Source organism: Caenorhabditis briggsae, assembly GCF_000004555.2.
Source record: "Caenorhabditis briggsae complete genome, chrII, whole genome shotgun sequence".
Classification (NCBI taxonomy): Eukaryota; Metazoa; Nematoda; class Chromadorea; order Rhabditida; family Rhabditidae; genus Caenorhabditis; species Caenorhabditis briggsae.
Window position 1 is genome coordinate 7,039,562 of NC_013486.2, and position 25,130 is coordinate 7,064,691.

General features: G+C 36.7%; 3 protein-coding genes across 3 annotated transcripts; all 3 read left to right on the forward strand.

Annotated features, from left to right (window-relative positions):
• Positions 1-4,649: 4,649 nt before the first annotated feature.
• CBG03200 lies at positions 4,650-7,863 on the forward strand (the record flags this gene model as incomplete). Its single annotated transcript, XM_045242235.1, has 7 exons — positions 4,650-4,737; positions 4,785-4,909; positions 5,986-6,459; positions 6,506-6,582; positions 6,629-6,744; positions 6,788-6,972; positions 7,762-7,863. 7 exons carry the CDS (start codon positions 4,650-4,652, stop codon positions 7,861-7,863), a joined length of 1,167 nt encoding a protein of 388 aa, XP_045092096.1.
• Positions 7,864-13,527: 5,664 nt separating this feature from the next.
• Cbr-npr-20 lies at positions 13,528-16,971 on the forward strand (the record flags this gene model as incomplete). The annotated part of the gene is made up of 6 exons (XM_002631317.1): positions 13,528-13,654; positions 15,589-16,009; positions 16,055-16,191; positions 16,237-16,496; positions 16,644-16,801; positions 16,851-16,971. 6 exons carry the CDS (start codon positions 13,528-13,530, stop codon positions 16,969-16,971), a joined length of 1,224 nt encoding a protein of 407 aa, XP_002631363.1.
• Positions 16,972-17,922: 951 nt separating this feature from the next.
• Positions 17,923-19,098, forward strand: CBG03198 (the record flags this gene model as incomplete). The annotated part of the gene is made up of 4 exons (XM_002631316.2): positions 17,923-18,146; positions 18,194-18,443; positions 18,495-18,747; positions 18,794-19,098. 4 exons carry the CDS (start codon positions 17,923-17,925, stop codon positions 19,096-19,098), a joined length of 1,032 nt encoding a protein of 343 aa, XP_002631362.2.
• Between the last annotated feature and the right edge of the window lie 6,032 nt (positions 19,099-25,130).

The following is a 25,130-nucleotide window of genomic DNA, read 5'->3' on the forward strand; positions in this document are numbered from 1 at the left end:
TCCGGGTGTCGTTCTATTAGAGGTTTTACGGTATATCCCAATTTTTATTTTTATTTTGTTGCTGAAATCGTGTTTGATATGTGACGGTCTCACTTTACACAAAAGTTCCATCGGAGATAGGGTAATTTTTCTAATGAAGTTGTTAATTTTTGATAAAATTTGTTTCTGTGAACTAACACGGATATGGGGGAAAGGTTGTGACAGAAAAGTAATTAGGTTGACACCCGGCTAACTACCATGTCAGCTGTTTTTTCATCATGTGGATTCGAAACGTTCAGAAACGGATAATGAGGAGTGATATATCAGATCATGTGAGTTTCAGAGTTGTTATTTATAGTGGAGACCAATTGCAAGAGTGAGAAAGTAAGAAAATTGCATTTTTTATTGGTTTCGAGATGAAGTTCAAATCACCGACTGCTTGAATCTTATCTCGTCTGAATCGCAAACTCTTTTGAATAAGCTGTATCTCTGCATAAATTCTGTTGAAAAAACTGCAGACATTGCCAAGCTGTTGGTTTGAACAGATTGGACCTGAAATATTTTTTTTTACCCTTTTTCTTTTCCTAGACAACACGGAAATTAAACCATCTCCCTCGTTTCCAGAGTACAAATTGAAGTAGTTCCCTGTCTGTCTTGGTGTGTTTTGCTGCTGTTAATTGACTCGATGCTATTTATATTTCAATCAAAAATCATTCTTCTAGCACAGTTTCAGAGATGCGAAAACAAGCGAAAAACGGGCGGTACGATTGAAGATAGCAGATAAAGACAGCTGTCTGGGATGAGAGCATCTGATTTATTGTCGAAAGGTTAATCGAGAAGATATAGGAAGAAGAAGAAGAATGAGAAAGGAAGGGTTATATACGATGAGGATGGAAAAAGAGAAGACGACGAAGCCAGTTAAAAACAGAGCCAGTTAAAGCCAGTTAAAAACAATAGTCTGAACTTGACAGAGTGGGGCCCTTCTATTACAGGCTTTACGGTATATTTACTTCTCTGATAAATTTAGAAACGTTGAATTTTGAACCCACAATTGCAGCTATTAAATAATCTGTTTTTTGATACATGGCACGCCTTTATCTTCTAGAGAATGTGGTGTTACCGTAAAACGTTTAATAGAAGGGCCTCCTAACTTTTGACTTTGAGCCTATTTTTTTCGTTTCTTGTCGGAGATATAAAAAAAAGTTGTCAATGAAAACACAAGTTGTCAAAATGTTTTTGATATTAGGATAACAATTTTAATAGTTGTCAACTTTTGGATATCTTTCGAGATAAATAAGTTCAAAGAATCGAGATGAATAAGTTCAAAGTTGGCAGTGTAGGGGCCCTTCTATTACAATTTCTTTCCGGTATGTGTCATCTTTCCAATCAATTTTTTCCAGGAATAATTTTATTTATGAGTTGACAAGCATTTTTTTGCATCACAAGTTTCTCTGCATTGGTGTTCTGACTCACTGCGAGTTGCATCAGTAGAGATGTGCTATAGAGATAATGGAACTCCAAGAATTGGGATATCCAGACTGCCACTGATCTACTAGCGAACCAATAACCACTAAGAGGTGTGTTTCAGAAACAAAACATCCAATAATTTTGAGTCTCTCAGGACTAGCACGAGTCTTTGTTCATATTTTCCCTCTTCCAGAATATTGGGAAAATACTCATCTTGTGATTGTCGACACCTTTTTCAATTGATCCTCCTCCCGCCCCATCCCCATCCTAATCCATCACTCGGCTACACGACCCCAGTCGCCGCCGTCGTACCCGATTCTCCCCTGCTCTTCGTTTTTTTGAGCACCACTCATCATCATTCCCACTGTCTTCAAACCTTTCAGTCTTCTTTTCCACAGCTCTCTCAACTTTGATCGCTTATTGTGACCCGTTGTGGGGTGTCAAAAACGTTTATTGATGAGTTATGACAAGTCTTTGTGGCGAGACAGATTTTCCTGCCGGAGGTGAGGGAGGATGAACAAGACGGAGGAGTCGTTTGGTACTGGTGGCGAGTAAATCAACACCTGATGGTGCCTCCCTCACTCATCCGTTCCAACAACCAGTCACTTTACTTTTTTCCGTCCAGTTTTGTTGGTTCGTGTTTTTCAAGTATGAGGAGCTTCCATTTTTATTTTATCTTAAAAATTTGCAGTTGTAAGAAAAGAGTTTCGGAATCTGTCATTAAATAGAAGAATATGAAGCTCTTTGAACTTTTAATAGACTCAAAAATTAGGAAATATCATGTTCTTAATGATCAGTCATGTTTCTCTGAACATATTGTAAAACCTGTAATAGAAGGGTCCCCTCCCTTTTAACGTTGTGCCAATTTTTCTCGATTCCTGTAAAAGATGTCAAAAATAAGTCAACTGATAAATTTTTTATCATAATACCATCAATATTTTATCAGTTCACAAATTTTTGGTACCTTTCACAAGAATCGAAATAATTCAGCTCAAAGTTGATGGTTTGGGCAGGCGTCTATTAGAGGAAATACGGTAAGGAAGTTTTTAAAACTCTTGACAGATTCAAAAATAGAAATTACCGTGTTTGTAATGATCAGTGTCTGTTTCTCTGAATAATTGAAACAAATTTAATTGAAGATTCGGATTTCAAGTGAGTATGTTTGTCTAGATCCAGAATTCCCGGTGTCTAGAACCATGGTTCACTTTTTCTGCTTTACCGTATTTGATTCCAAATTTTGTAGAATTTTTTCAATATTTCTTAAATCTAACATATTTTTTCAAACTTCCAAAGAACAATTCAAAAAGAAAAATCGAGAGCAGAAATGCAATCGAAATAAATCATCTGATTGATTACTTCATGTTGTTTGTCAAAAACCAGATCACTCTGAGCCGACCCGGAGAGCGGAGAGCTGGATTATAGGATCTTCTCAGTGTTTTGAAATGTATTTACTGCTTTTTAAGTTGTGGGTGTTGATCAGTGTTCATAGCTATCACCGTTTTATCATGGTATACGAACATCTGACAAGCTTTGGAGGAGAACGTTTGGTGTCCGCGGCCACTATCGAACCACCGTATTTTTTCTACTTTCACATGTTTTTTTCTCGATTTTCGTCCGTTTACCGAGAATCTTTTAGCTTTACAGTCTTTTAGTTTTACAGTACCGATTTCTGATCGACACCTGCTTTTTTATCGTTTTCAGTACAAAAACAGGAAAAAAGGGGCGTCCCTCAGAAATCGGTGAATAGCTGAAAAACCAGAAATTTTCGAAAAATTCTATAAATGCAAAGTTTTCAAACTAAGTCTGTTTTATGATTTCCAATATTTTCAAAGGGATCACTAGACTAGACAGTCGAGCTACAAGCTGTTGAAAATGGTCGAAACCAACGGAAAATCAGGTTTTTGTATAAATTTATGGCCAGCACCGAGTAAAATAAATACAGAACTACAGTATTACATTTCTCAACTTTAAACTTAATGCGAACCCATTGCTCTTTTAATTAGTCGAATAGTGTGTTTTGTTCCCATTAAACAGCTCATTCGCTCCAAAGGTTTTGCACTCAACCTGAAATGATTTCTTTCAAGTACCTAATTCCATGATCCTCCGTTTCTCAGTTTCTCTTCTTTCCGAACATTCCACCAATTCTCTTCCAATTCAATCTTTGCACCCATTCAGATCCCGTTTCTTGTTTCATTGTCATCCAACACTTCATTTTGTCACTCTCGAGAACTCTTCAAAAAAGCTTCCCTCCATCCTCTCAACCTTCAGAGAGTCCCAAAAAATCAGAATCATTTTTGCAGGAATGCTGAGTCCTGCATTGCTCAAAGTGTCACTCAATCGGAGGTTCGTGTCGTGTTTTTAGCTCATTGTTTGTGTTATGTTTTAATCTTTGTGTTTTTAGAAGCTCCGCGCCAGTGCCACAAGATGAGGTAGGTATCCAAAGGGAATAGTGAGAAATGGAAGAAGGTCAGAACTTTGATCAAAACGGAAGAAGAGGAAAATAGCAGGAAGAAGAAGGAAAAGGATATGAAGATACATCGGCGGGTACCTTTGAGGACCTATCCCGTGCTTTGGTCACTTTTTATCATTGGAAGAACAACTCCCTCCACTTTCATTTAGAGTTTCATAAAGCTTCTTTCAGCCTATTTCAAAGCTATTTTTATTTAGTTCAAAGATTCCTATGTTTCTTACTAGCAGGTGTACGGTAGATTGTGTTGAAAAAATTCAGTTCCACTATTATTCTGGTACGAAAAGTCGGAGCTGTGGTCGAAGGTCCCAAAGCTACAACTACAGTAACCTCAAAATATTTTCATTTTCTCATTTTCAACTACTTTTTGTTGGTTTTTCTGATATTTTCCTCCAGAAAAAATGGACTGAAAACGCACGAAAATCGAGCAAAAAATCCTAGAAAAAATAAGTATTTTTAGGTTACTGTAGTTGTCGTTGTGGGTTTCACAGCTCCGACTGTTTGTAATACTCTTGTCTTATCAATTTAAAATTTAAGAAGGGGTAACTGTCTTGAACTTTTCAGAATCTTGTAAAAGTTCCTAGTAAATTAGTTTTCATTGTTTTACTGGGAATTAAAATCGATTAACTTTTATAGAACCAACTTCATATTAAAAATACAGACATTTGATCGTTTTTCATTCTTGGATTGCCATTTAAAACGAGCAGTGTCAATTCTATTCATCTTTTTTCAGAAAATGATGTTCCCATCGCGAAGCCGCACTGCTTCGTACCTCCAACCGATGATGGAGGATCAGGAACTCATTGGATTTAACAGAGACAGAAGTAGGAATCATTATCGGACCCTTATTTTTAAAGATTCTTTATTTCAGGACGGAGCTCGGGATCCATAATTGTGGACAGTTTTGAACTTGGCAACGTGTCGCCCAGTCGTCGATCTTCCATCGCTTCTACTCTTCCAGTCGACAAAAAATCCAGAAGGAAACTCTCCACTCCGGTAGGTTCCTGATCAGTAAACATTTGACAAAAATACCATATGATCTTTATCCGAATCGAATGTTTTTATCGGAAACGAAAAAAGAAGAAGAAGATATAAATTGATAAATGTGTTCTCTCACACCGAAGAGTTTCCGCCACTACCAATCGTCGAAGAAGAAACAATCCATCTCTTCATCAACCCCACCAACTGTTGGTCCTGAAAAGAGTCTCAACGTTTTTTTCTTTTCATGAATCGAACGAAAAAAAAAGAAGAAGAGATGATAAGAGATCCACCCGATGATGGCCGTCTTTGATTCGTTATTCATCAGATGATCTCTCAGAACCAACTTCCCGAACATTTTCTAACCTTTTCCCCACTCGAAAGTTGTCACTTTTCTCTACTTTTCGAGTTTTCGTCCGGATATTTTCAAGTTACTTTTACTCTGGACATTTTACTCTGGATTTTTGAACCAAGACACAAAAAGTGACCAGTGACCCTTCCTATTGTCTTGTTGCGGCTCTTTTTGCAACATAACCTATCCGGCACTTGTCAACTCATGACTTCATTTAACAGCATCATCTACTCGTTTCTTCTTCTTCCGCCCATCGGTCGAAAATCATTTCGAGTGCAGTGTGTTTTTGAAACACTCGCACACCCATAAATCTCCCATTCGGATTCTCATTCAGCAACTCTTCTTCGATCTTTCTCCACCTCTAATTGATTCTCACCATCATCTTGTTACTTCCACTTTTTCTTCTTTTTCTAGTTTCTAAATGTTTTCCAAGTCTCGAAATTTGCTCGGAACCACTTCGATATTCCAAGACCAAGCCATACGAGATGATTGGCGTAATCGACAGAGAAGAACTTCCTTAAACGGTGGATCCATTAGTGGAATATATCCGAATAGAAAAGATTCGGTGTCGCCAATAGGTGGTGGAAAGACTGTAAGTGCGAATCCATCACAACCAGACGACACAGGACACGTGCCAAATTCCCATCAAAAACTCGAAAACAACCTGAATGGGAGATTAATGACCCGATAACTCGCACCATCTATTTTCAAGCTTTCAAAACGAAAGTGCATTAATTTTCAGGTTCCTCTTCATCAATATACCGAGGATCCAACGCTAGCATGGGAGATGCTCAAAGAGAAGAGACCAGTTAAACCAGTACGTCAGATGAGATTGGATACTCCTGTCAAGCCAGATCATGTCCGATTTGTATGTATTGGATGTACACATGGAGAACAAATGGATTTATCCAAACTTCCACCCGGTGACGTCCTTCTTGTAGCTGGAGATTTCACTTCTTGTGGTCTCCCCAACGAAGTTCACAGTTTCAATAAATTGCTTGGAAAACTGAAATACGCTTACAAAGTGGTGATAGGAGGCAATCACGAATGCACATTTGACGACACATTCCTTAAATTGAGTGAGCAAATTCTGGAAGATCACAACGATCAACAATCACAATTTGCAGACAAAGAGTCAGAACCCAAAGAGATGGCACTGAAACAAGCAATGTTATCAGCAATTCACTCCGATTCGAAGGGTGGAATTTCAGCAAAAGTAAGAGAGAGCATAACACACTTGTTACAGTAGTCTTGATGTTTAGGAGCTACTCTCGAATGCAATTTATTTGGAAGATAACGTAATCGAATTGTTTGGAATTACAATCTATGGAACACCATGGTTAGAGATAACTTTTGATATTTTTTTGGAATTCTGAATGATTTAGGCAACCAAAAGTAGACAACTGGGCATTCAACCTATCTCGTGGTCAGTCGCTTCTCGACAAATGGAATATGATCCCAACTGGAGTTGACGTACTTCTAACACATACTCCACCACTTGGTAGGAATGAACTTTTGGAAGGGTTCGAAGTAGCACATTTTAGGTCATGGGGACATGATGAACAATGGGCAGAGAATGGGATGTGTCGAATTACTGAACACGGTTTTCAAGAGAGTCCGACCAAAGTACCACGTGTTCGGACACATTCATGAAGGATACGGATGCACGACTGATGGATACACAAAGTTTATCAATTGTTGTCAGTGTAATGAAAATTTGGATGTGAAGGTGAGCTGTGAACTTGAAAATCGATTGAAAACCATTTAAAATTAATATTATGGCTCCGCGTCACTTCGAAACTGCGACACTTCAAATCCAGTCATTTCGAAACGGTCATTTCGAAACCGTGGTGATACAGTCAAATAGATAAATTTCAGACTACGAAAAATAGTGTTAGGGTTTTCAAATATGTGTTTTCTGATAGAATAGGTACATTTTGAAACTCGAAAAATTCAAAAAATTGTTTTTTTAAATATTACATTTTGGATTTTTTCGGATTTCAAAATGTGTTCTATCAGAAAAATCACATTCGAAATCCTAAAATGGTTTATGTAGTCTGAAACTCATCCATTCGCATGTATTACCACGGTTTCAAAATGACTTTTTTCGAATTGTCGCAGTTTCGAAGTGACGTGGAGCCAATATTCTTCTGATACAAAAAAGTGGATGTGTGAAAGAGAAGGCCGTGGCCTAAGGTCCAAAACGGAAACTACCGTAATATCAAAAAAAATTTATTTTCGGACCTGTTTGGTGGGAAAATAAAGGTAGTGAAAAACAAGAAAACATCCAAAATTAAAACTTTTTTTGTAATTTTTGTTATGGGACCTTCGGCCACGGCCACCAGCGTTCTCTTCCACAGCTCCGTTGTTTTGTACCAGAATAATAATTATTACCCCTGCAATCAATAAAAACATTACTCCGGTTGTTTATACTTTTGGTTGTTTTCTGCTCGTTTTCTCCAGAGTCTTTTAATAAGCTCTTTTCTCCCCATAGATAATCCATCAATTTTTTTTTCAGAACGAGCCAGTAATATTCGACATCCCAGTGCATCCGCACACTAAACAGTTCTACGTTCAAAACGTGAAAAAGATTCTGAAGCGGTTTCAGAAGAAGAATTAAATAATATATCTTATTTGTATCATTTTGTATATTATTATGCTCTTTTTTCTATTTTTCCATTCTTGTTCCATTTCCCTCCACCCTCTTCTTCTTTTCTATTTTTCCCGCGTCCCATCAACCACAACCATCAAAATAATATTCAGTACCGGAAATGAGTCCTCTTATGAACTCGATGCTCAGTCAATCATCTTGCACCAGAAACAAAAGCACAAGGTTGATTGTGCTCCTCCTCTCTCTTTTTTTTGTCGTTTTCCCTATCCTTTTTTTATTCTGCTCCAGCCATCCTTCACCAGCAATAAAACATTCCAATTTGCCTGTTAGAGAAGGAAAAGGCTTTCTCCGTTTTTTGTCGTTCGAGTCAAACATTATGAAATCCGACACCAAATTATGCTGCAACCTCCTCTTCTGCCTTCATTCTGAAATCAGATATAGGCCGTGTGTGGAGCTCGATTCCGGGCGGTGCTGGGGGGAAGGTTTGAGAAAAATTCATCCATTTGACTTTTCATTTTACAACTAAACGCACAACTTTTTCCTTCTATGACTAACTTGTGAGAATACCGTGAAACCTGTATTAGTAGGATCCCTCTAATAGAAGGGCCCTTCGAGCATACTTGTGGATGGCCGGCCCGCGGACCGGCCGGGCCGGGCTGGGCCATGGCCGGGCTGAGATTTTTCTGAAAGCGGGCCGGGCCGGGCCGGAAAAAATTACACATTGAAAATGTTGAAAATGTTGAAATTTTAGAACAAATCATCATTTTTTAAGATGGCTTTTCTCCTTAATAATAAAAAATCTAGAGGACGATTCTGTCGAAAAAAACTGTTTTGAGGTCGTTTTTAGAAAAACATTTCATCCTTGGCTTAATGAAGTTTGATTTTTTTTGCTAAAAATTCAATTAAATTGACTTTTTCGAATGGTTGTTTGCATTTGGATTAATATTTGTGCTATTAAAAATATATTGGCACATTTGAAAAGTAACATTTTCGAAAATTTGTCCTAGGCGGGTCGGGCCGGGCCGAGGGTTTTGAGGCAAGCGGGCCGGCCATCCACATGTATGCCTCCGAGAGAGGCTTGGAAAAATAGGAGGGCTCCTTCAAAATGTGTTGTTTGAAATCAAAATGTTCCGTACAATTTCAGTCAAAAAATTTCCGGAAATTTTTCAGGAGAATTCACATCACATTTCGATTGAAAACTTTGGAAGAAATATGCGGACAAATAGAAGGCCCCCGGCACTGAAAATTTCACGACCTAAATATCAGTAGGTAAAATTCCAATAATATCACTAGGTCCAAATCACATACCTAAAATATTTCCACGAAAGCTTTTTTTTCTCGCTCCGCTCGCACTATGTTTACCGCACAATACCAGTAGGTCCCCGTAAATATCAGTAGGTCTTTACCACTCGTGCCAGGGCCTGAATAGAAGGTCCCCTCTATTTGAAGGGCCCCCCAAAAGTACCTTTGAACAATAGAAGAGCCGGCTCTTCTAATACAGGTTTTACGCTAGCTGGGTTTGGGAATTACTGTAGTTGAATTCTCAAAACGTTCTAGTTGTTTCCAATTTTATTGCATCAAGTTTTTTTCAAAATTAAAGGCCGAAACTGGAAAAAGTTTTCCAAATCAGCAGCTGATTTTTTTTTCTTATTTTTTTTGTCAGACCTCCAGGTTTCATTTAATTTTCCTCTCCACATCCACATTGAATGCACAACTTTTCCACCAAAGGAAACTCAATTAAATTAAAACTTCTTCCTCTTCTTTCTGCAAAAGTCTACTCCCTATTCTTCCAGCTATTGTTCGTAGTTTCATCAACGAAAAGGTCAAATGTATTCAGATGAGAATCCCAGATTCTGAATTCAGCATTTTTTTTCAAGAGTAGTATGCTTGAAAACGCTTCAGTCAGCTGACGACGAGAACCTAATCCTTTTTGGCGCCGGTTTTAGCCTTGATTCCAATTTTTCGCTTTTGTGGAACCTTTTAGATTTCTTCCAACCCTTTTTGCATCCTTGAAACAGACTCTTCTTGGAAAAAAGGAAGCAAATCCATGGACTTTTCGCTTTTTTTACACCGAATGAAAACATTCCATTGTTTCTTTTTTTTTCTTCGAATAGAATTTCTAATGAAAAAAGGCAAAGAAAAAACACGATCTTGAGATTGTTTGAATAAAAGGAAAACCCAAATATGGAATCGTCATTTTTTAGAGCTCAAAATAGTTCGTTCCGAGAAATGTAAAAGTTTATAGCTTTTCCTTCTGATGACACTCCTTCGCAAACAATAAATGGACGTCCCTGTCTGAGTTTTGCGATCTGTGATGTTACCTCCCAGAACTTAAAAGAACTTGAAGTAATTCAGTTTCGAACCTTCAAAAGAACCCATTCTAGGGTGCCTTTTAGTATTCTCCAATGGTTTGAAATTTGGTTTTTGAGTGGAATTTTCTGATGAATGGTTGATTCATTTTTGATTACTCTGTATGAAAGTGCATACTCTTTATGAAAGTGCATTTGTGTTCAGATAATTTTGATATTGTTTGCATTTACTTTTGTGCTCATATTAGTCAAACAGTTAAAGATTACAAGTAACATTTTATATGGAATTTTCAAATTAGGAAATGATGATTTTGTGTTATGATCCTATTATTATTATTATTGAAAAATAAGAAAAGCACATTAGTTTGTTCACGATTTCCTGCTCAACATGCTTACGAGTTTTCAGTTTTTTCTAACTTGAAAACAGGACAAAAGTAAGCAGATATCACACAGACTTTTTGGAATTGAATACCTGCTAAATTTGAGACCTTTTCAACAGTATGATATAGAAAAAAAACTTTCTGAATCAATGTGATATTGTTTATGAGCATCGCTATCAGTCAATTGAATAACTGATTCTGATCTGTAATTTGAAAAAAAAACTAATCAGTTGTAATTTGAAAAAAAAAAACTAATCATACCGTTAAAACTGTATTAGAAGGGCCGGCCCATCTATTGTTCCAGGTACCTCTGAAGGGTCCTTCTATTACAGGGGCCCTTCTATTAGAGAGGTCATTTCATTTTTACAGCCCATTTTTCCAAAACTGTTCATAGACAAATTTGGTGAGTTCTCGTTCAAAATTCATGAAAATCAATCGAGCAAGTTTTTTGAGTGAAAAATAGTGTTTCAGCAAATTTCCAAGAACATGTTGGTTTTTTCGAATACTTTTCACTGAAAACGTACGAAAATTCTTAATTTCAAACAACACATTTTGAAGGGGGCCCTTCTATTAGAGGGACCCTTCTATAAAAGGGGTTCTTTTAATACAGGTTTTACGGTATGTATTTTAAGAACCATAGTTGTTTGCATAACTGATTCTGACCTGTAACTTTATAAAACTGATTCGTTGTAAAACATTTTCCTAATATTTTTCTAATGTTCGCTGAACGTCAATAAAAAATTCTTTGTCATTAAACTGACCCAAATCAATATTTAATCCTTGCGAATTGCTTCTGTAAACTGTCAATAAGCCCTTCTTTACTCTTATCAAATCGGAAGATTGATAAGTTTATATTACAAGAGGTCAACTACTTTCAATTTGCAAAATTTTTGACAATAAAAAGTTTAAAAATTCATTAATGGGATGCAAGCAAGCTTGCAAACATCATCTGATGACATCGTAGAAACCTAAAATTCGAATTTCGTCAAATATTGAAGTTGATCAAAAACGAAGGTTTTTCGAATTCAAGCTTATCAATTTCTGAAACTTAGGAGAGCGAATTCGAATACTTAAAGCTTGCCCTAGAGTTTTCTGAAGCTCATCCGTAAAATACATGAAACCGCAGATGCGCTATTTCTGTAAAATTGTTTTTTTGCGGCAAAGAATACAGATGTAAATTGGCACTATTTCGATTTTCTATTTGTTTGTTCTTTTTCGTCCCGCTGAATTTTTCCCGAATTCTCTTGCTAATAAACCACATCTGATTGTTCCTAATTATCTTCAGAATCTCATGACTTTTTCCCAAAAAAAAATCGGAAATCGGCTGACTCAGGTAGAATTGAACTCATGACGGTGACTTCTCCCGTCGATCATCCAACAAAGCTTATCACTAATTTTTCACTCAAAATTTATCAGCATTCCACCATTTTGCCGCCACTCTCAGTAGCATCCAGTAGCCAATTGGCTCTCTTCGAATTTCAAAAACGACGACACGATTCGTAATCAAATAAAATTTGCCATCTATTCTCCCCTTCTTCCCTATTTTTTCGATTGATTTCCTAATCTGATCAGTATGAAATTAATGTAGTTTGTATTCAGCTTTCGCCTTACCAAAAACAATTGTGGGAAATTCCAGAAAAAAAAATCAGTATATAATAAAGCGGCTAGGCTCTCTATAAAAAGCCTATTTGTTCTGGTGGAGATCTCATTTCCCACTCTCTCCTTGTCATACTTTTCTGATCTTGAATGAAACAAGAGTAGGCGTCAGAAAATGAGACACGTGGAAGCAGAAAACATGAAAAAAAGGAAGTTGAGATGTTTGTAATAACTAACTACTACTTTTCCCTTGTGAATCAGATGACTTGTCATTTCAGGGAAATTTTTGATATTTTATAAAGTCAAGGTTTCAAACTATATACTTTTTTTGCTCGCTTAAAATTCAGGTCACAAAGTCCTAAAATATGTTATTTTTGTTATTGTCTTTTTCCTTGTTTTCGGCTAATTATAGCTCCGCGAGTGTCATCAAATGCGGAAATTATCAATTAAAGAGAGACCAATTTTCAAAGTTGATCTAGTAAATTCAAAGGGGAAACTTTCGATTCACTCTAAACAATGAAAAATGTATCTGGATTACTGTAGATGAGACTTCCAAAATCCCGGATAAAAAGTATGAAAACAAGCATCACTATTAAGTATGTAGGTTTTTTTAAAAATACAAATTATTGGAAGGTCTGTATAAACTTCTTCTATTTAAGTGTTCATTTTTTTGAAGTATCTACAGTAATCTTTTTGAAAAATGCAGTAATTATGCTGTTAAAAAATCGGAGCTGTGGAAGAGAAGTGCCAGTGGCTTTGACCGAGGTAACTACCGTAACCTAAAAGTTCTTTCAGTAAATTTCTCGCTATCAAAAATTGAATCTTGCGACTTTTCTGAAGGAGAATGAAAGAAAAACCGACAAAACTTGTAAAAAAAAACCAGAAAATAAATCCTGAAACTGAACATATTTTTAGATTACTGTAGTTGTCGTTATGGGATGGATTTGCCGCAATGGCCAACAGCTTTTGTCTTCCAGAACTCGAATTTTTTGTTACAGTATAATAACACTAAAACTTCTAGCCATCGCACTTCAAGCCAACATTAATGAAGACAATCCTCGAGTATGCTCTGCTGAATGACGAACACCTCTATTCACTGATCGCTCATTTCCATGTTCTTCTAATTCTTTGCATCTCTCTATTTCTTGAAATCCTTTGGAATCCCAAATGAATCCCATTGAGAATCCCAGTTCCCTTCTGAAAATGGCTGATTATACTATTCGTTCTCTTCTAGGAAATTTGACTTTCGAAGTGTTAAATTCATTCTCCTAATGTCCAATATTCAATGTCCAAATTCATTACACAGTTTCCATGATTTCTTATCACTTCCTGACTACACATAACCACCACGTGCTTCTTCTTTTTTTAATAATTTTTTGATTTTTCAGATGAATGAGACACTTTTATTCCTGAGCAATGTGTCGGATTCTTGCGGTGTCTCGCTGTTGGATCAACCATCAGTCAGATATCCGTTGATGGTTATCTATTGTATCGTGTTCGTCGTTTGTCTTGTTGGTGAGTTTTACCCTGGAGCTACTGTTCTTTGCACCATCTTATCGGAAACAAAAACTGTGACTTGGCATAGTAGATTCTAGTTTTACCAAAAAATACTACCACAGGGTAACGACTGCGCATGGTATATGCGTTGGCGCGGCGCCTCATATGGACGACATAGGTTCACCGTTTGCGCACATATAGTACGCTATATGCGCTCACGCGCCATCGAGATCGGGCATGACGCGTCCATATTTCATCTACAATTTCAGGTCGTATTGGCGATGGATATATCTTATATGGATTAATTCATCTAACTATAGTTGTAATATGATGTGATTTTGTTCAGATCTTCCAATACCGTTCATTTTCCATTCAGATTTCACAGAGTGACCATTTTTCCAGTTTTCACAGAATTTTCTCACAGTAAGAAAAATTATGGCAGGAAGTTAAAAATATCTGGATGATATAACATAATAAATTTTTCTTTCAAAACTGCGATATAGAAAACTTGAAAAAAACAATTCAACAAAGTCTTGAAATTGGCATTCATCGGCATAATTTTGTTTTCGAAATAATTTTGGATTTTTTCCTACTTTTACTTCGTAATAATCGGAAAACTTACCAACCAACCTGTATTCACCTGAAAAGTATATTATTCCGTTTATTCCGAAGTAAAACAGAAAAGTCCTAATTTCAAGAAAAACCGGATTTTGTCAAAAATTTTACCTATTTCTTTACTAAAAATAAGTTTTATTTTCGTTAGCCATAATTTTTACATGTGAAAACAGTGAGAAGTTCTTTCACAGGGTAACGGCTGCGCATGGTATATGTCTAGGCGCGCATATAGTGCGCGTTGTTTAGCAAAAATTTTCCCCGCCGATCTTGATCAATTTTTCGATCACATTGATCATATTTCCTGCTTTCAAAGAACTTCTCACTGTTTCCACATGTAAAAATTATGGCTAACGAAAATAAAACTTATTTTTAGAAAAGAAATAGGTAAAATTTTTTACAAGATCCGGTTTTTCTTGAAATTAGGACTTTTCTGTTTTACTTCGGAATAAGCGGAATAATATATTTTCCAGGTGAAATACAGGTTGGTTGGTAAGTTTTCCGATTATTACGAAGTAAAAGTAGGAAAAAATCCGAGAAACACACAATTATTTCGAAAACAAAATTATGCGAATTAATGCCAATTTCAAGACTTTGTTGAATTTTTTTTCAAGTTTTCTATATCGCAGTTTTGAAGGGAAAATTTATTATGTTATTTCTTCCAGATAGTTTTAACTTCCTGCCATAATTTTTCTTGCTGTGAGAAAATTCTGTGAAAACTGGAAAAATGGTCACTCTGTGAAATCTGAAAGGGAAAATGAACGATATTGGAAGATCTGAACAAAATCACATCTTATTACAACTATAGTTAGATGAATTAATCCATATAAGAGATATCCATCGCCAATACGACCTGAAATTGTAGATGAAATATGGACGCGTCATGCCCGATCTCGATGGCGCGTGCGCGCATATAGCGTACTATATGCGCGCAAACGGTGTACCTATGTCGTCCATATGAGGCGCCGCGCCAACGCATATACCATGCGCAGCCGTTACCCTGTGTTGAAAGCAGGAAATATGATCAATATGATCGAAAAATTGATCAAGATCGGCGGTGAAAAATTTTGCTAAACAACGCGCACTAGCGTAATAGCGGAGTGTCGTTGGTGGGTTGTCGTTTTCATGGGAAAAGCGTGCATGCTATATGGATGCTATATGGGTGACCAGTCGTGCCCAGCGACGACGCATATAGCGCGCACGCGCTACCCACGGAATTATTATTGGTGCACATAGCATCCTATATGCGCGCCTAGGCATATACCATGCGCAGCCGTTACCCTGTGACTGTACCTGAAAATTCCATGGCCACAAACTCCTTAAAGAATCATAACTTTCAGGAAATCTGCTAACCTTAGCAGTTCTCACAACTCATCCAATGATGAAAACACCAACACATTACTTCTTGAGCAATCTGGCAGCAGCTGATATACTTGTTGCCGTGTTCTGTATTCTACAAAATATGGTCCATCTCATTGGACTCGACCACGGAAATTGGCCTCTTGGAGCCTTTCTGTGTCGTGCGTATCTTGGTATAACTAACGTAATGCCATGTACCAGTGCCGGTATTTTGGTGCTTGTATCAGCGGAGAAGTACATTGCAGTACTACATCCTTTGTCAGGATTGAAGTGGTTGACTCCAGAAAACCGTAAACGCGCATGTGTAGCCGTGTGGGTTATAAGTGTCGGTGTTAACGTCCCATATTTTATAAATGCCAAATACTATGAAATGGAAGATCAAGTCGCATGTTTCAGAATAGCGTAAGAAATCAGCACTTTTACATCTTTAAATTTTTCATTTTAAAGAATCCCTCTATGGAATATCTTCTCATTTGTTATTTGGTACTTGATTCCACTGATATGCTTAACAATCATCTACTCCAGAATTAGCCACCTGCTATGGACATCGGATAGTACTCGACAGAGTAGCAGACAAAGTCATGGTAGATTTCTAATCTCAGATTATTAAAAAAGAAATTCAGTTCCAGATTCTAAAGGAGATCTCGAAAACGGAAACGGTACAACTAGTGCAACTCCAGGAGCAAGTTGGCAAATGAAGAATGGGAAGGTCGTAATGTTCAATCAGGAGAGTCTTCTCAAAGTTCCAATAAAAAAGAAGGAATCAAAAAAAGAATCGAAAAAGCCAAAAGACACAGAAGGAAGGAGAAAAGTGGTTCGATTGCTTGTAGCTGTTGTTGTCGCATTTGCAGTTCTAACTCTTCCACACCATGCCCGAATTCTTTATACGGTGAGTTTATGTTGTTTTTGCATCTTGAGTTGTTTTTTAGCATGAGCAATAACATTCAGTTTCCCTTTTTATGGACAGAAAACAAAACCAAAAAATGATTCATGGAAAATAATGAAGGGGGTCACCAACTAATTATCTGTTTTTCAGAGTTTTGAAACTGAACCATTCTGCAATTCGGATTGGATGATGCTTACTCAACCCTTATCCTACATTTTGTTATTCATGTCATCTGCGATCAACCCAATTCTCTATGCGTGTCTTTCAAAACGTTTTAGAACTGCACTGTCTGATGTTTTGCATTGCAGGTGAGATTTTCCTTTTCATTGTCAGAAATCAATTAAACTTTTATTATAGGAAAGGAATATTTCACAAGATATCTCGTCCGAGGACTCGAACTCTAGTCAGCGACGTGCCGGTGGATGATACTCCTTGTCCAAGTCCGCTGCCACAAATCCGGATGAACAGAATTCGATGAGCCAATTATCTCTCAACATACTTGTTTTCTTTGTAAATACTTGTACATGTACATCGACTATCGGCGTCCAACATTTCACATTTACGGGTCTTTTCGAGTATAAATGAACTACTTTTCACAATTACATGGGGAAATATTAAAACACATTTATTGAAAAAAAATCAGCAAACCTGTAATTTTTGGTTGAAATCATGACAAAAAGTTATCCAAAAACCGAAATTATTATTATAATCTTTAAAAAATTGGAGCTGTTGACGAGGCCGAAAGTCCCACAGCGACAATTTGCGCACCTTAAAAATAAATTTTTCAAAGGTTTTATTGTATCAATATTCGTGCAGCGAGGCTTTTGCTGTAGGATTACGTTAGAGCGCATTTAGACGATTTGCGAAAAAAACACCGTGAATTTGTTTGGCGAAAAACAAAAAACAAAAAATATTGTTAGGGTACGGTAATTTTTGTTGTAGGACCTTCGGCTACGGCCACCGGCATTTCTCGTCCACAGCTCCGAATTTTTGTGCACGGTGTTTTTTCCGGAACGTTTTTAAAAATAATTTCGAATTCGCGCCTTTTGGCCGATGGAATGCAGGCACACCTGCGTAGCGACTCAAGTAGTTCAGTTTAAAGCATGCGCGTCGATACTCAGCGCTCTTAACTACGGTATTCGCGTTAGAGAGAATTTACTTTACGTCCTGAAAAAACACCGTGTTTGTGCCAGAATAATAACTTCGGTTTTTGATAACTTCTTGCGATTACTTTAAAATAAACATCAATGAACATTCAAAATTTCCTAATTTCACAAAAACAGAATTAGCAATTTCTCACTTTTATTTCTCTATGTCCACTAGGCCTGACACTATCTCAACCCCTCTCTTATCTCACTTCCTCACCGTTAAAAAAGTTAATAAATACTGAACATTTTCAATACTAAAAACTCATTCTGTCAATCCAAAAATGTTCCAAGTAGAACAACCATACTCTGGTTTCCGGGAAGTTTCTTCCTCTTCCTCTTTTAATGTACATTCAACAATCCCTGACCGATTCTGGTTCAATCCAGCTGCCAATCAAATTGTTATTTCCAAACTTCCTCCAACAGATAGTTCCACTTTGGTTATTGCTAATATTGTTCCTGGAGAAGCTGTTCCAAGTTTGAATGTTATTTACGAGCAGTTTATTTTGTAAGACCGTCTCTATTTGAATATTAAAATTGACAAAAGTTATCCAGCCAACAAAGAGATGCATTCAATCAAAACTGTCGAAAAGATTGCGGATATCTTGATTCAAATCAAATGCGGAGTGAAAGACAGTCGTTCTATAACAGCCAGATCCCACAGTTTACATTGGCAAAGAAACACTTCAACGTTTTTTTTCAAAATGATAGGAATCCAAATGGGTTTCTAGTCGGTAAACAAACATCTACTTCAAAACTTCCGTTTTGGATGAAAATTGTCACTCCTGACAAGTTTTCGTATACTGTAAGATGTCCATAACCACAGAATTCAATATTTTGATCCAATAATTTTCAGACAGTTATGATTGCCAATTCGCCAAAGGAAGGTGTTCTTCATTTGTTGCTCAGGCACGGTCATCAGTTTCGATCGCTAAGCAAAGATATTCTTAAAGTTCTTCCGTCTCAAAATTTGAAGCAGTTGTGTCGAAAAATCAGGGACTATTCAGCGGGTCCAATGGCTAGTAAAAAAGAGATCGCCGAGCAAAAAGAGAATCTGAACAATCAGTTCCTTATAGAAATGAGCACCATGGAAGAGGCAGAATTTTCCGGTTTGTTTAAATTTTAGTAATATTTTTTTGAAGTCTAATTTTTCAGATTTATTGCACTTACAACGAGAAATGCGGGATGTGATTCAAAAAATTGTTCAGCAGGAAAACTATTTGGGTGAATCCATTAACACTAATGGACAGCAACAAGTTTATTGGAAATCGGGAAGTAACGAAGTGATGGTTTTAGGTTTGTCCGAGCAATTGTTTCTTGGAGAAATTGATGGGGATAATAGAGGAAGAAAGAGACCAATCCGGAAAATTATCACTATTTTTGTTACTGGCATTCAGGATTATGAGAAAAAGAAGAACAATAAGTGGCCTGTTACGAAGCTTTTTGGTTTGAAAATGTGATTTCAAATAAAGTTGAATCGTTGTTTTACTATTTTGCAAAGTTGGAAAATCTGTTTTTCCGATATTACTTTGGTACAAGAAAATAAAACACTCGGAGCTGGGGAAGAGAAAAGCTTGTAGGCGTGGCCAATGATCCTCGTAACGAAAACCACTGTAACCTAAAATTTTCGCTGCTTCTCGACAATTTTTGTGTTGAAACCACAAGTCAGAAAATAAAATTTTTATAAAGCTATAAAATTGAAAACGGTCCGAAATCAAGCAAAAAATATGAAAGTAAAACACACTAGTTAACTACGGTAGTTCGGCCATGGCTGCTGTCACGAGATGTTCTCTTCCACGGCTCCGATTTTTGCATATCAGCCAAGGATTTCCGGAATGATCTTTTTGGAATTTTTCGAAATTTCGAAAATTTCGATTTTCAAAATTTTGGAATTTCGGAGTTTTGGAACTACGGAATATTCCAATTTCAAAAAGGTTCATATTCCGGAACATTCCGATTTCTGAATTTTCGAAATTTCGGAAACTGCGGAATTTGTTAACATTCAAATTTTGAAGTAGAAATTCCATTTTGCCTTCACAAAAACACCGAAAATTGGTAAAAAAAATTGACGAAAAGATTTCGAAAAAAAACAAAATTGGAAGTAATTCAGCAAATTTTTGGGGACATACTGTAATCCAAAAATCTTTACTTCCAAAAAGAAGCTTGGAAATGTTCCGAACTTTTTTTCTCGGAAATTCTGAGTTTTATGAATTTCGATCGCCGTTCCGAACATCCCTAACACTGCAACATCATTTTCTTGATTGTCTCATTCATGTTTGCTTTAAAAATTTATGCAAATATTATGTAATTACCTCTGGTGTCTGCTCTCATTGCTAACCAAGATGACAACCTGAACGATGTTTTTTTTTCTAGACGAATCCTAGAAAACCCCCATTGTCCTTCCCCATTTCATCGTGTGACCCATTCCTCTATCAAACCTGAATTCAAATGCAAATTTCCACAGAATCATCGATCAGAAAATGGACAACCAACGAAAGCAAAGAAAACGAAGGAGAAGGTGCTGGAACCTTCAACTAGTCACAGTTAGATCAACTGTCTCGCTGTTTGTTGAATCATTTTCTTCTCCTTTTTCAATGATACAGTGTCGTCTGAACTTTTTAAAAAAGTGAATACATATTTGTCTTGAAACGGTGAGTCACTGAAACCATGAGAAGCTGTGGGAACGTTGAAGATGTTAATCAATTCAGTCACAGAGGATGAGAGAGAGAGAGAGAGAGAGAGAGAGAGAGAGAGTTGAGACGCAGACACATTCATCGGAAGATAGAAGCCGTATCCTCTCTTTCTTTCGCAACGGTCAACAGATGGCGCTCGTCCGTATCCGTAGGGTTGACCTAGTACTACTTTGGTTCAATGCGCAGACGGGATGACCTTGTATATTTTCTATTCTCGCCGGAATTCAGTTTACGCAGACAGTACATTTCTCTGAAATTTATCTATATTGTCTCATTGTCTGGCGGAGAATTATTATGCATAATTGATTGATATCCAACTAAACTTTAGGGCATTTTTTTTGTTTTCTCAATACTTTATTTTTTAGCGCTTTTTGAATTACGGTTTAATTTGGTTCAGATACACACCACCTCTTCATCTGAATCATAAAACATATTTAGGTCATTCACGCCAATTATGACCATTCTGGATTATTGTGTGAGACGAATTTGCAAAAAAATAGAAAACGACAAGTGTTCTTGACAAGAAGTCATCAGTGAAAATAATTAGGTACTCTCTGTCTGGTCACAAAACTCGTCTAAAAAACGATATAAAAACACTTATTCATTTTTTGCTGACCACCAACGCCTCCTGACCACTATGTTGCATCACAACTGTAATCCTGTCATAAAAATCGTAAATCTGTTTAATAGAAAGCATTTTTCGGCATTGAAATCGAAAACGGATTGTGAACCAGTTAGCCGATAATCTTGATGTTGCATTTGGCATAACCATGAGAAATTTGACAAAATACCCCAGAGCTAGACTTCTCGGACTACCACCAAAAAATTTGATCCAAATTTTTTCTCACTCCAAAAATTTCATTTTTTCTATATTTCTATAGTACATTTTTTTCCAAACTGCCGTAAAAATTTAAATTTCTTGCGTTTTTAGTTGATTTTCCACCTAAATTTTTTTTTTCTACAGGCCTAAAACCTCGCAACATCACCTTCTCATTAAAGCACAACAGCATATCACATCAGTTCGAACCCTATGATTTTTGTAAATAAAAACACGACGGCTAAAGCCCCCCCCCCCAAACAGCTCATGAACAGGTGACAAATCATTGGTCGCCTAGATATCATCTTTCGTTATTTACAAACAAATCGTTGAATGTTGTTTTTCTTCTTATTTTGAAAACTTCCTTTCTATTGTAATGGATGTCCACTACTTTTTTATTTTTCGTATTTTGGAAATTCCAGAATTCAGTTTTAGTTTTCATTTTACTAAATCGAAACGAAATTTACCCTAGGATATCGATGCCAAACCAAATCAAGGCAACGTCATCAAAATGCCCGTAGCTTCGATTTGCAAATTGATACATCCCAAAAAGGCTGCTGGTCACTCATTCCACACTCTTCTAGCCTCCGAAACAGTGCATCCGCGCGGAAACGCAGTCAGACTGCGCAAAAACTTTCGATTTTTCATTCCGAGATCCTTCTCCTTCTTCCATCTTTTCTCCTTTATCGATTCTCCAGCGCCGTTCGGAAGGGCCGTGTTTTGTCTTATAATGTCATTTTCTCGATACATATATTCCAAACACAAAAGAACCAGTCCATTCTCTCCACCGCCTCCATTTTCTTAGCGGGACAGATCTTGAATTTGTGTAACTTTTCGTTTCTGGCAACAGTGGAAGAACACTCCCTAATTCTGAAAATTATTTAGTTTCCCCTGTTTCTTCATTTCTTCTGAATACATATATTTTTTTATGTGATAAGCGATTATCTGAACTGGTAGATCAAACCGGTCCTCTCCTCGGATATTTCATCAGTCAGAAGGCAATGGTTGCTAAGTGCTTCTCTTGTTATTTTATCATATTTTTCTTTTTCTTCTTCTGTGAATTGTTTTTTTTTTACTTCTTTCTTTTTTCTTCTTTCCTGCTGTCCAAAATTGCGGAAAAAAGAAAAGGAAAACTGTTTGGCAAATTAGAGAAAAGTTTGAACAAAGATCGAGTTGATTGGTATCACTCTACTTCTTTTTTTTTGAGTTTTGCTTGCACCAGTTTTTTTGTATCAACTTTTCGTCTACTAATTGTTTTATTGAAGAAAGAACTTTCGAAATTTCGAATGGTTGTAAAACAGGGAGAAGAAGAAAATCATAGTTTATGGTCCATGAGATCGTTTCAGATAGTTGTTTCTATGTTATCGAGAAATTCCCAAGGTGTATGAGTTTCGTTGTTCTAGAAAGACAAATGTTCTAAAAAAACGGGGCCATGGGAAGAAAGAAAGTTGTTATTTGGAAAAAAGAGTTGTTTGCTTTCTGACCAAACTTTTTGATGGGCATCAGCTTTATAATTGATTTTGAAAGAGCTTTTCGGATGCTCAATAATCAAAACATGGTCTTTAAGTTTTTTGGGAGCTAGCTGTTTTTGAAAAAATACAAGCTTGGCTGTCAATTTTCCCATCACTTTGAAAATTTTGGAGGTTACAAAACAGACCTATATTGAAAAGTTTGCATTCACAGAATTCGCTGAAACGCAGATAGCTGAAAAACTTGAAATATTTTAAAGAATTTCGTGAATGCAAACTTTTCAATCTAGGTCTATTTTCAATCCTCCAAAGTTTTCAAAGTGATCGGAAACCTCCAGGCTCCTGAAAAAAAGAGCTCCAGGCTCCTGAAAATGGTCAAAAGCAACGGAAACATATGTTTTTGTATATCTTAACGGTACTATATCTACAAAAATTCTTTTTAACCTTCCTCTTTTCAATGATTTCTCTTGTAAAACTACACAGTCTTGCTGCTAACTGACATTCCCATGGGATTACCATCAACCAATTAATTCAATCGACAACGTCGATTGACGTGAACTTCTGATCCTTTCAATTCAATTCGAAACCTATACATACCTTCTACTACCCTTCTGAACGACAATGAAATTCCTTGACACGACCCATTTCCCTTCCTATGGGTGTCTCGAGATGTTGTGTGCAACGTCATCTTTATTACACATTTTTTCAGTCGAACCTTCCTGTCTGAAATTTGTCAAAAAACTGGTCCCAGTCCTTGTGTGACGCAATTAATTTTTGAAAACTGACGGTATAATTTTTATCAGTGAGAGTCGACAAAGGTTCCCGTTTTTCTATTCCCACTTTGCACTTGGAAAGCGTCCAGGATTGAAGAATGTTGTACGTACTGGGATAACATCATCCGATTTTTGTCGCGAAACGCAACCTGTTTGATGTCCATCTCGAAGGAAAACGTGAATCAGACTTGAACCTCTATTCCTTCTTCCCCCTTTTTCTTCTTCTTCTCCATTAAATTTCTGAATTTTGTTCTTTTTTCTCTGATCCATTTCTTCCAAAATTGACTGTTTTTTTACTATTCTCATCTCATGACCAGCGTGGACCTTCTTCTTTGACTCCATGAATCTTCCACTTCTTTCTTCTTCTTCTTTTTCAATGTCATTAAAAAGGGAAACTGCTACAATCTAGCCCCTCCCCCACACACCGTTGTACATACATCGCTTTTCCTCAAACAAATACTTTCTCCTATTTCCGAAATCTTTTCAATCCGGACTGACATTTCGATCTGATTCGTGATATAGTGGAAATTCCAAAAAAGTGCATTAGTATAGTATAGTTGGTCAAAGTTTCATAAAACTATCAGATTTTGAAAATTACGTGATTTCCAAAGGAAGAAAGTTGGAAAGAAAAAGACCTAAAACTTTGCAATCAAGAGTATTTGAAAGACTCGGAAGATTAGATCTTCTTAATCGACATAGTTCACCAAACTGAACAGATAAACTGATCAAGATATCAATATCACAAACTGTAAAGTTCTGAACAGGTTTCATTGTACAGTCTAGTCTCTATGTCTAACAAGAAAAAAATACTGTTTTCAAAGGACACGAGAGACGAAAAAGAATAGAAGATGATGACGTTTTTTCACATGGTTCGATTTACGAAATTGTTTAGCTAACGGTTCCAAAAGATTGGAATCTATGTGATGATAATTGAAGAGTACGGTGTGTAGTTGAAATGATTAAATGGCTAGAGATCAATTTAAGAAAAAGGAAAGTTTTCAAGTTTTCGAACTCTCTAGCTAGGTTTATAGCCAACATTTTTTGACAGAATTACCGTAAACACTCTAATAGAACGCCACCCCTGACTTTAAACTTGAAGTCAATTTTTCTCTGTTCCTCTGAAAGATATCAAACAGTGATTAACTGACAAAATATTTTTGATGTTATGTTAAACATTTTGTCAGTTGACAACTTTTTGATATCTTTCACAGGAAACAAGATATGAGTTTCAAGTTTTTTAGAGGGCGTCCTATTTGAGAGTTTGTAATCAGTTTTGTTGGTTTCGAATTTTCAGCTAGTTTTCTAATAATCCACTTATCATCCTACTCCTTTTTTGATTTTCAAAAGTTCCCTAAATCGAATGTTGTTCCATTTTTCATCTGTTGTTATGACGTGCCAATTGGCAGTCCGATTCCGTCTCATTTGCCAAACAGCAACCTAGTAATCTTTCAATTTCGAATTACCGAAGGCACGTGCATTTTTTGCAGAGTCGAAAAATTGGAATTTTCCTCCTCTCTAAACTACGATTCTAGCATGTACACCCAGTAAATAAACTATCCAGATTCTTCCGAAATGCTTCTCAAAATTTAGCGAACTGAACTCAAGGACAAAACAGAGAACGGATACGGGTTTAAAGAGGGGAAAGTACAAAAAACGGAAGCAAGAAAAAACATGACCATGATCCTATCAGTGTCCCCAAGACAGGAGAAGACCCCCATTTTTTTCAATACCAGTTCTTCA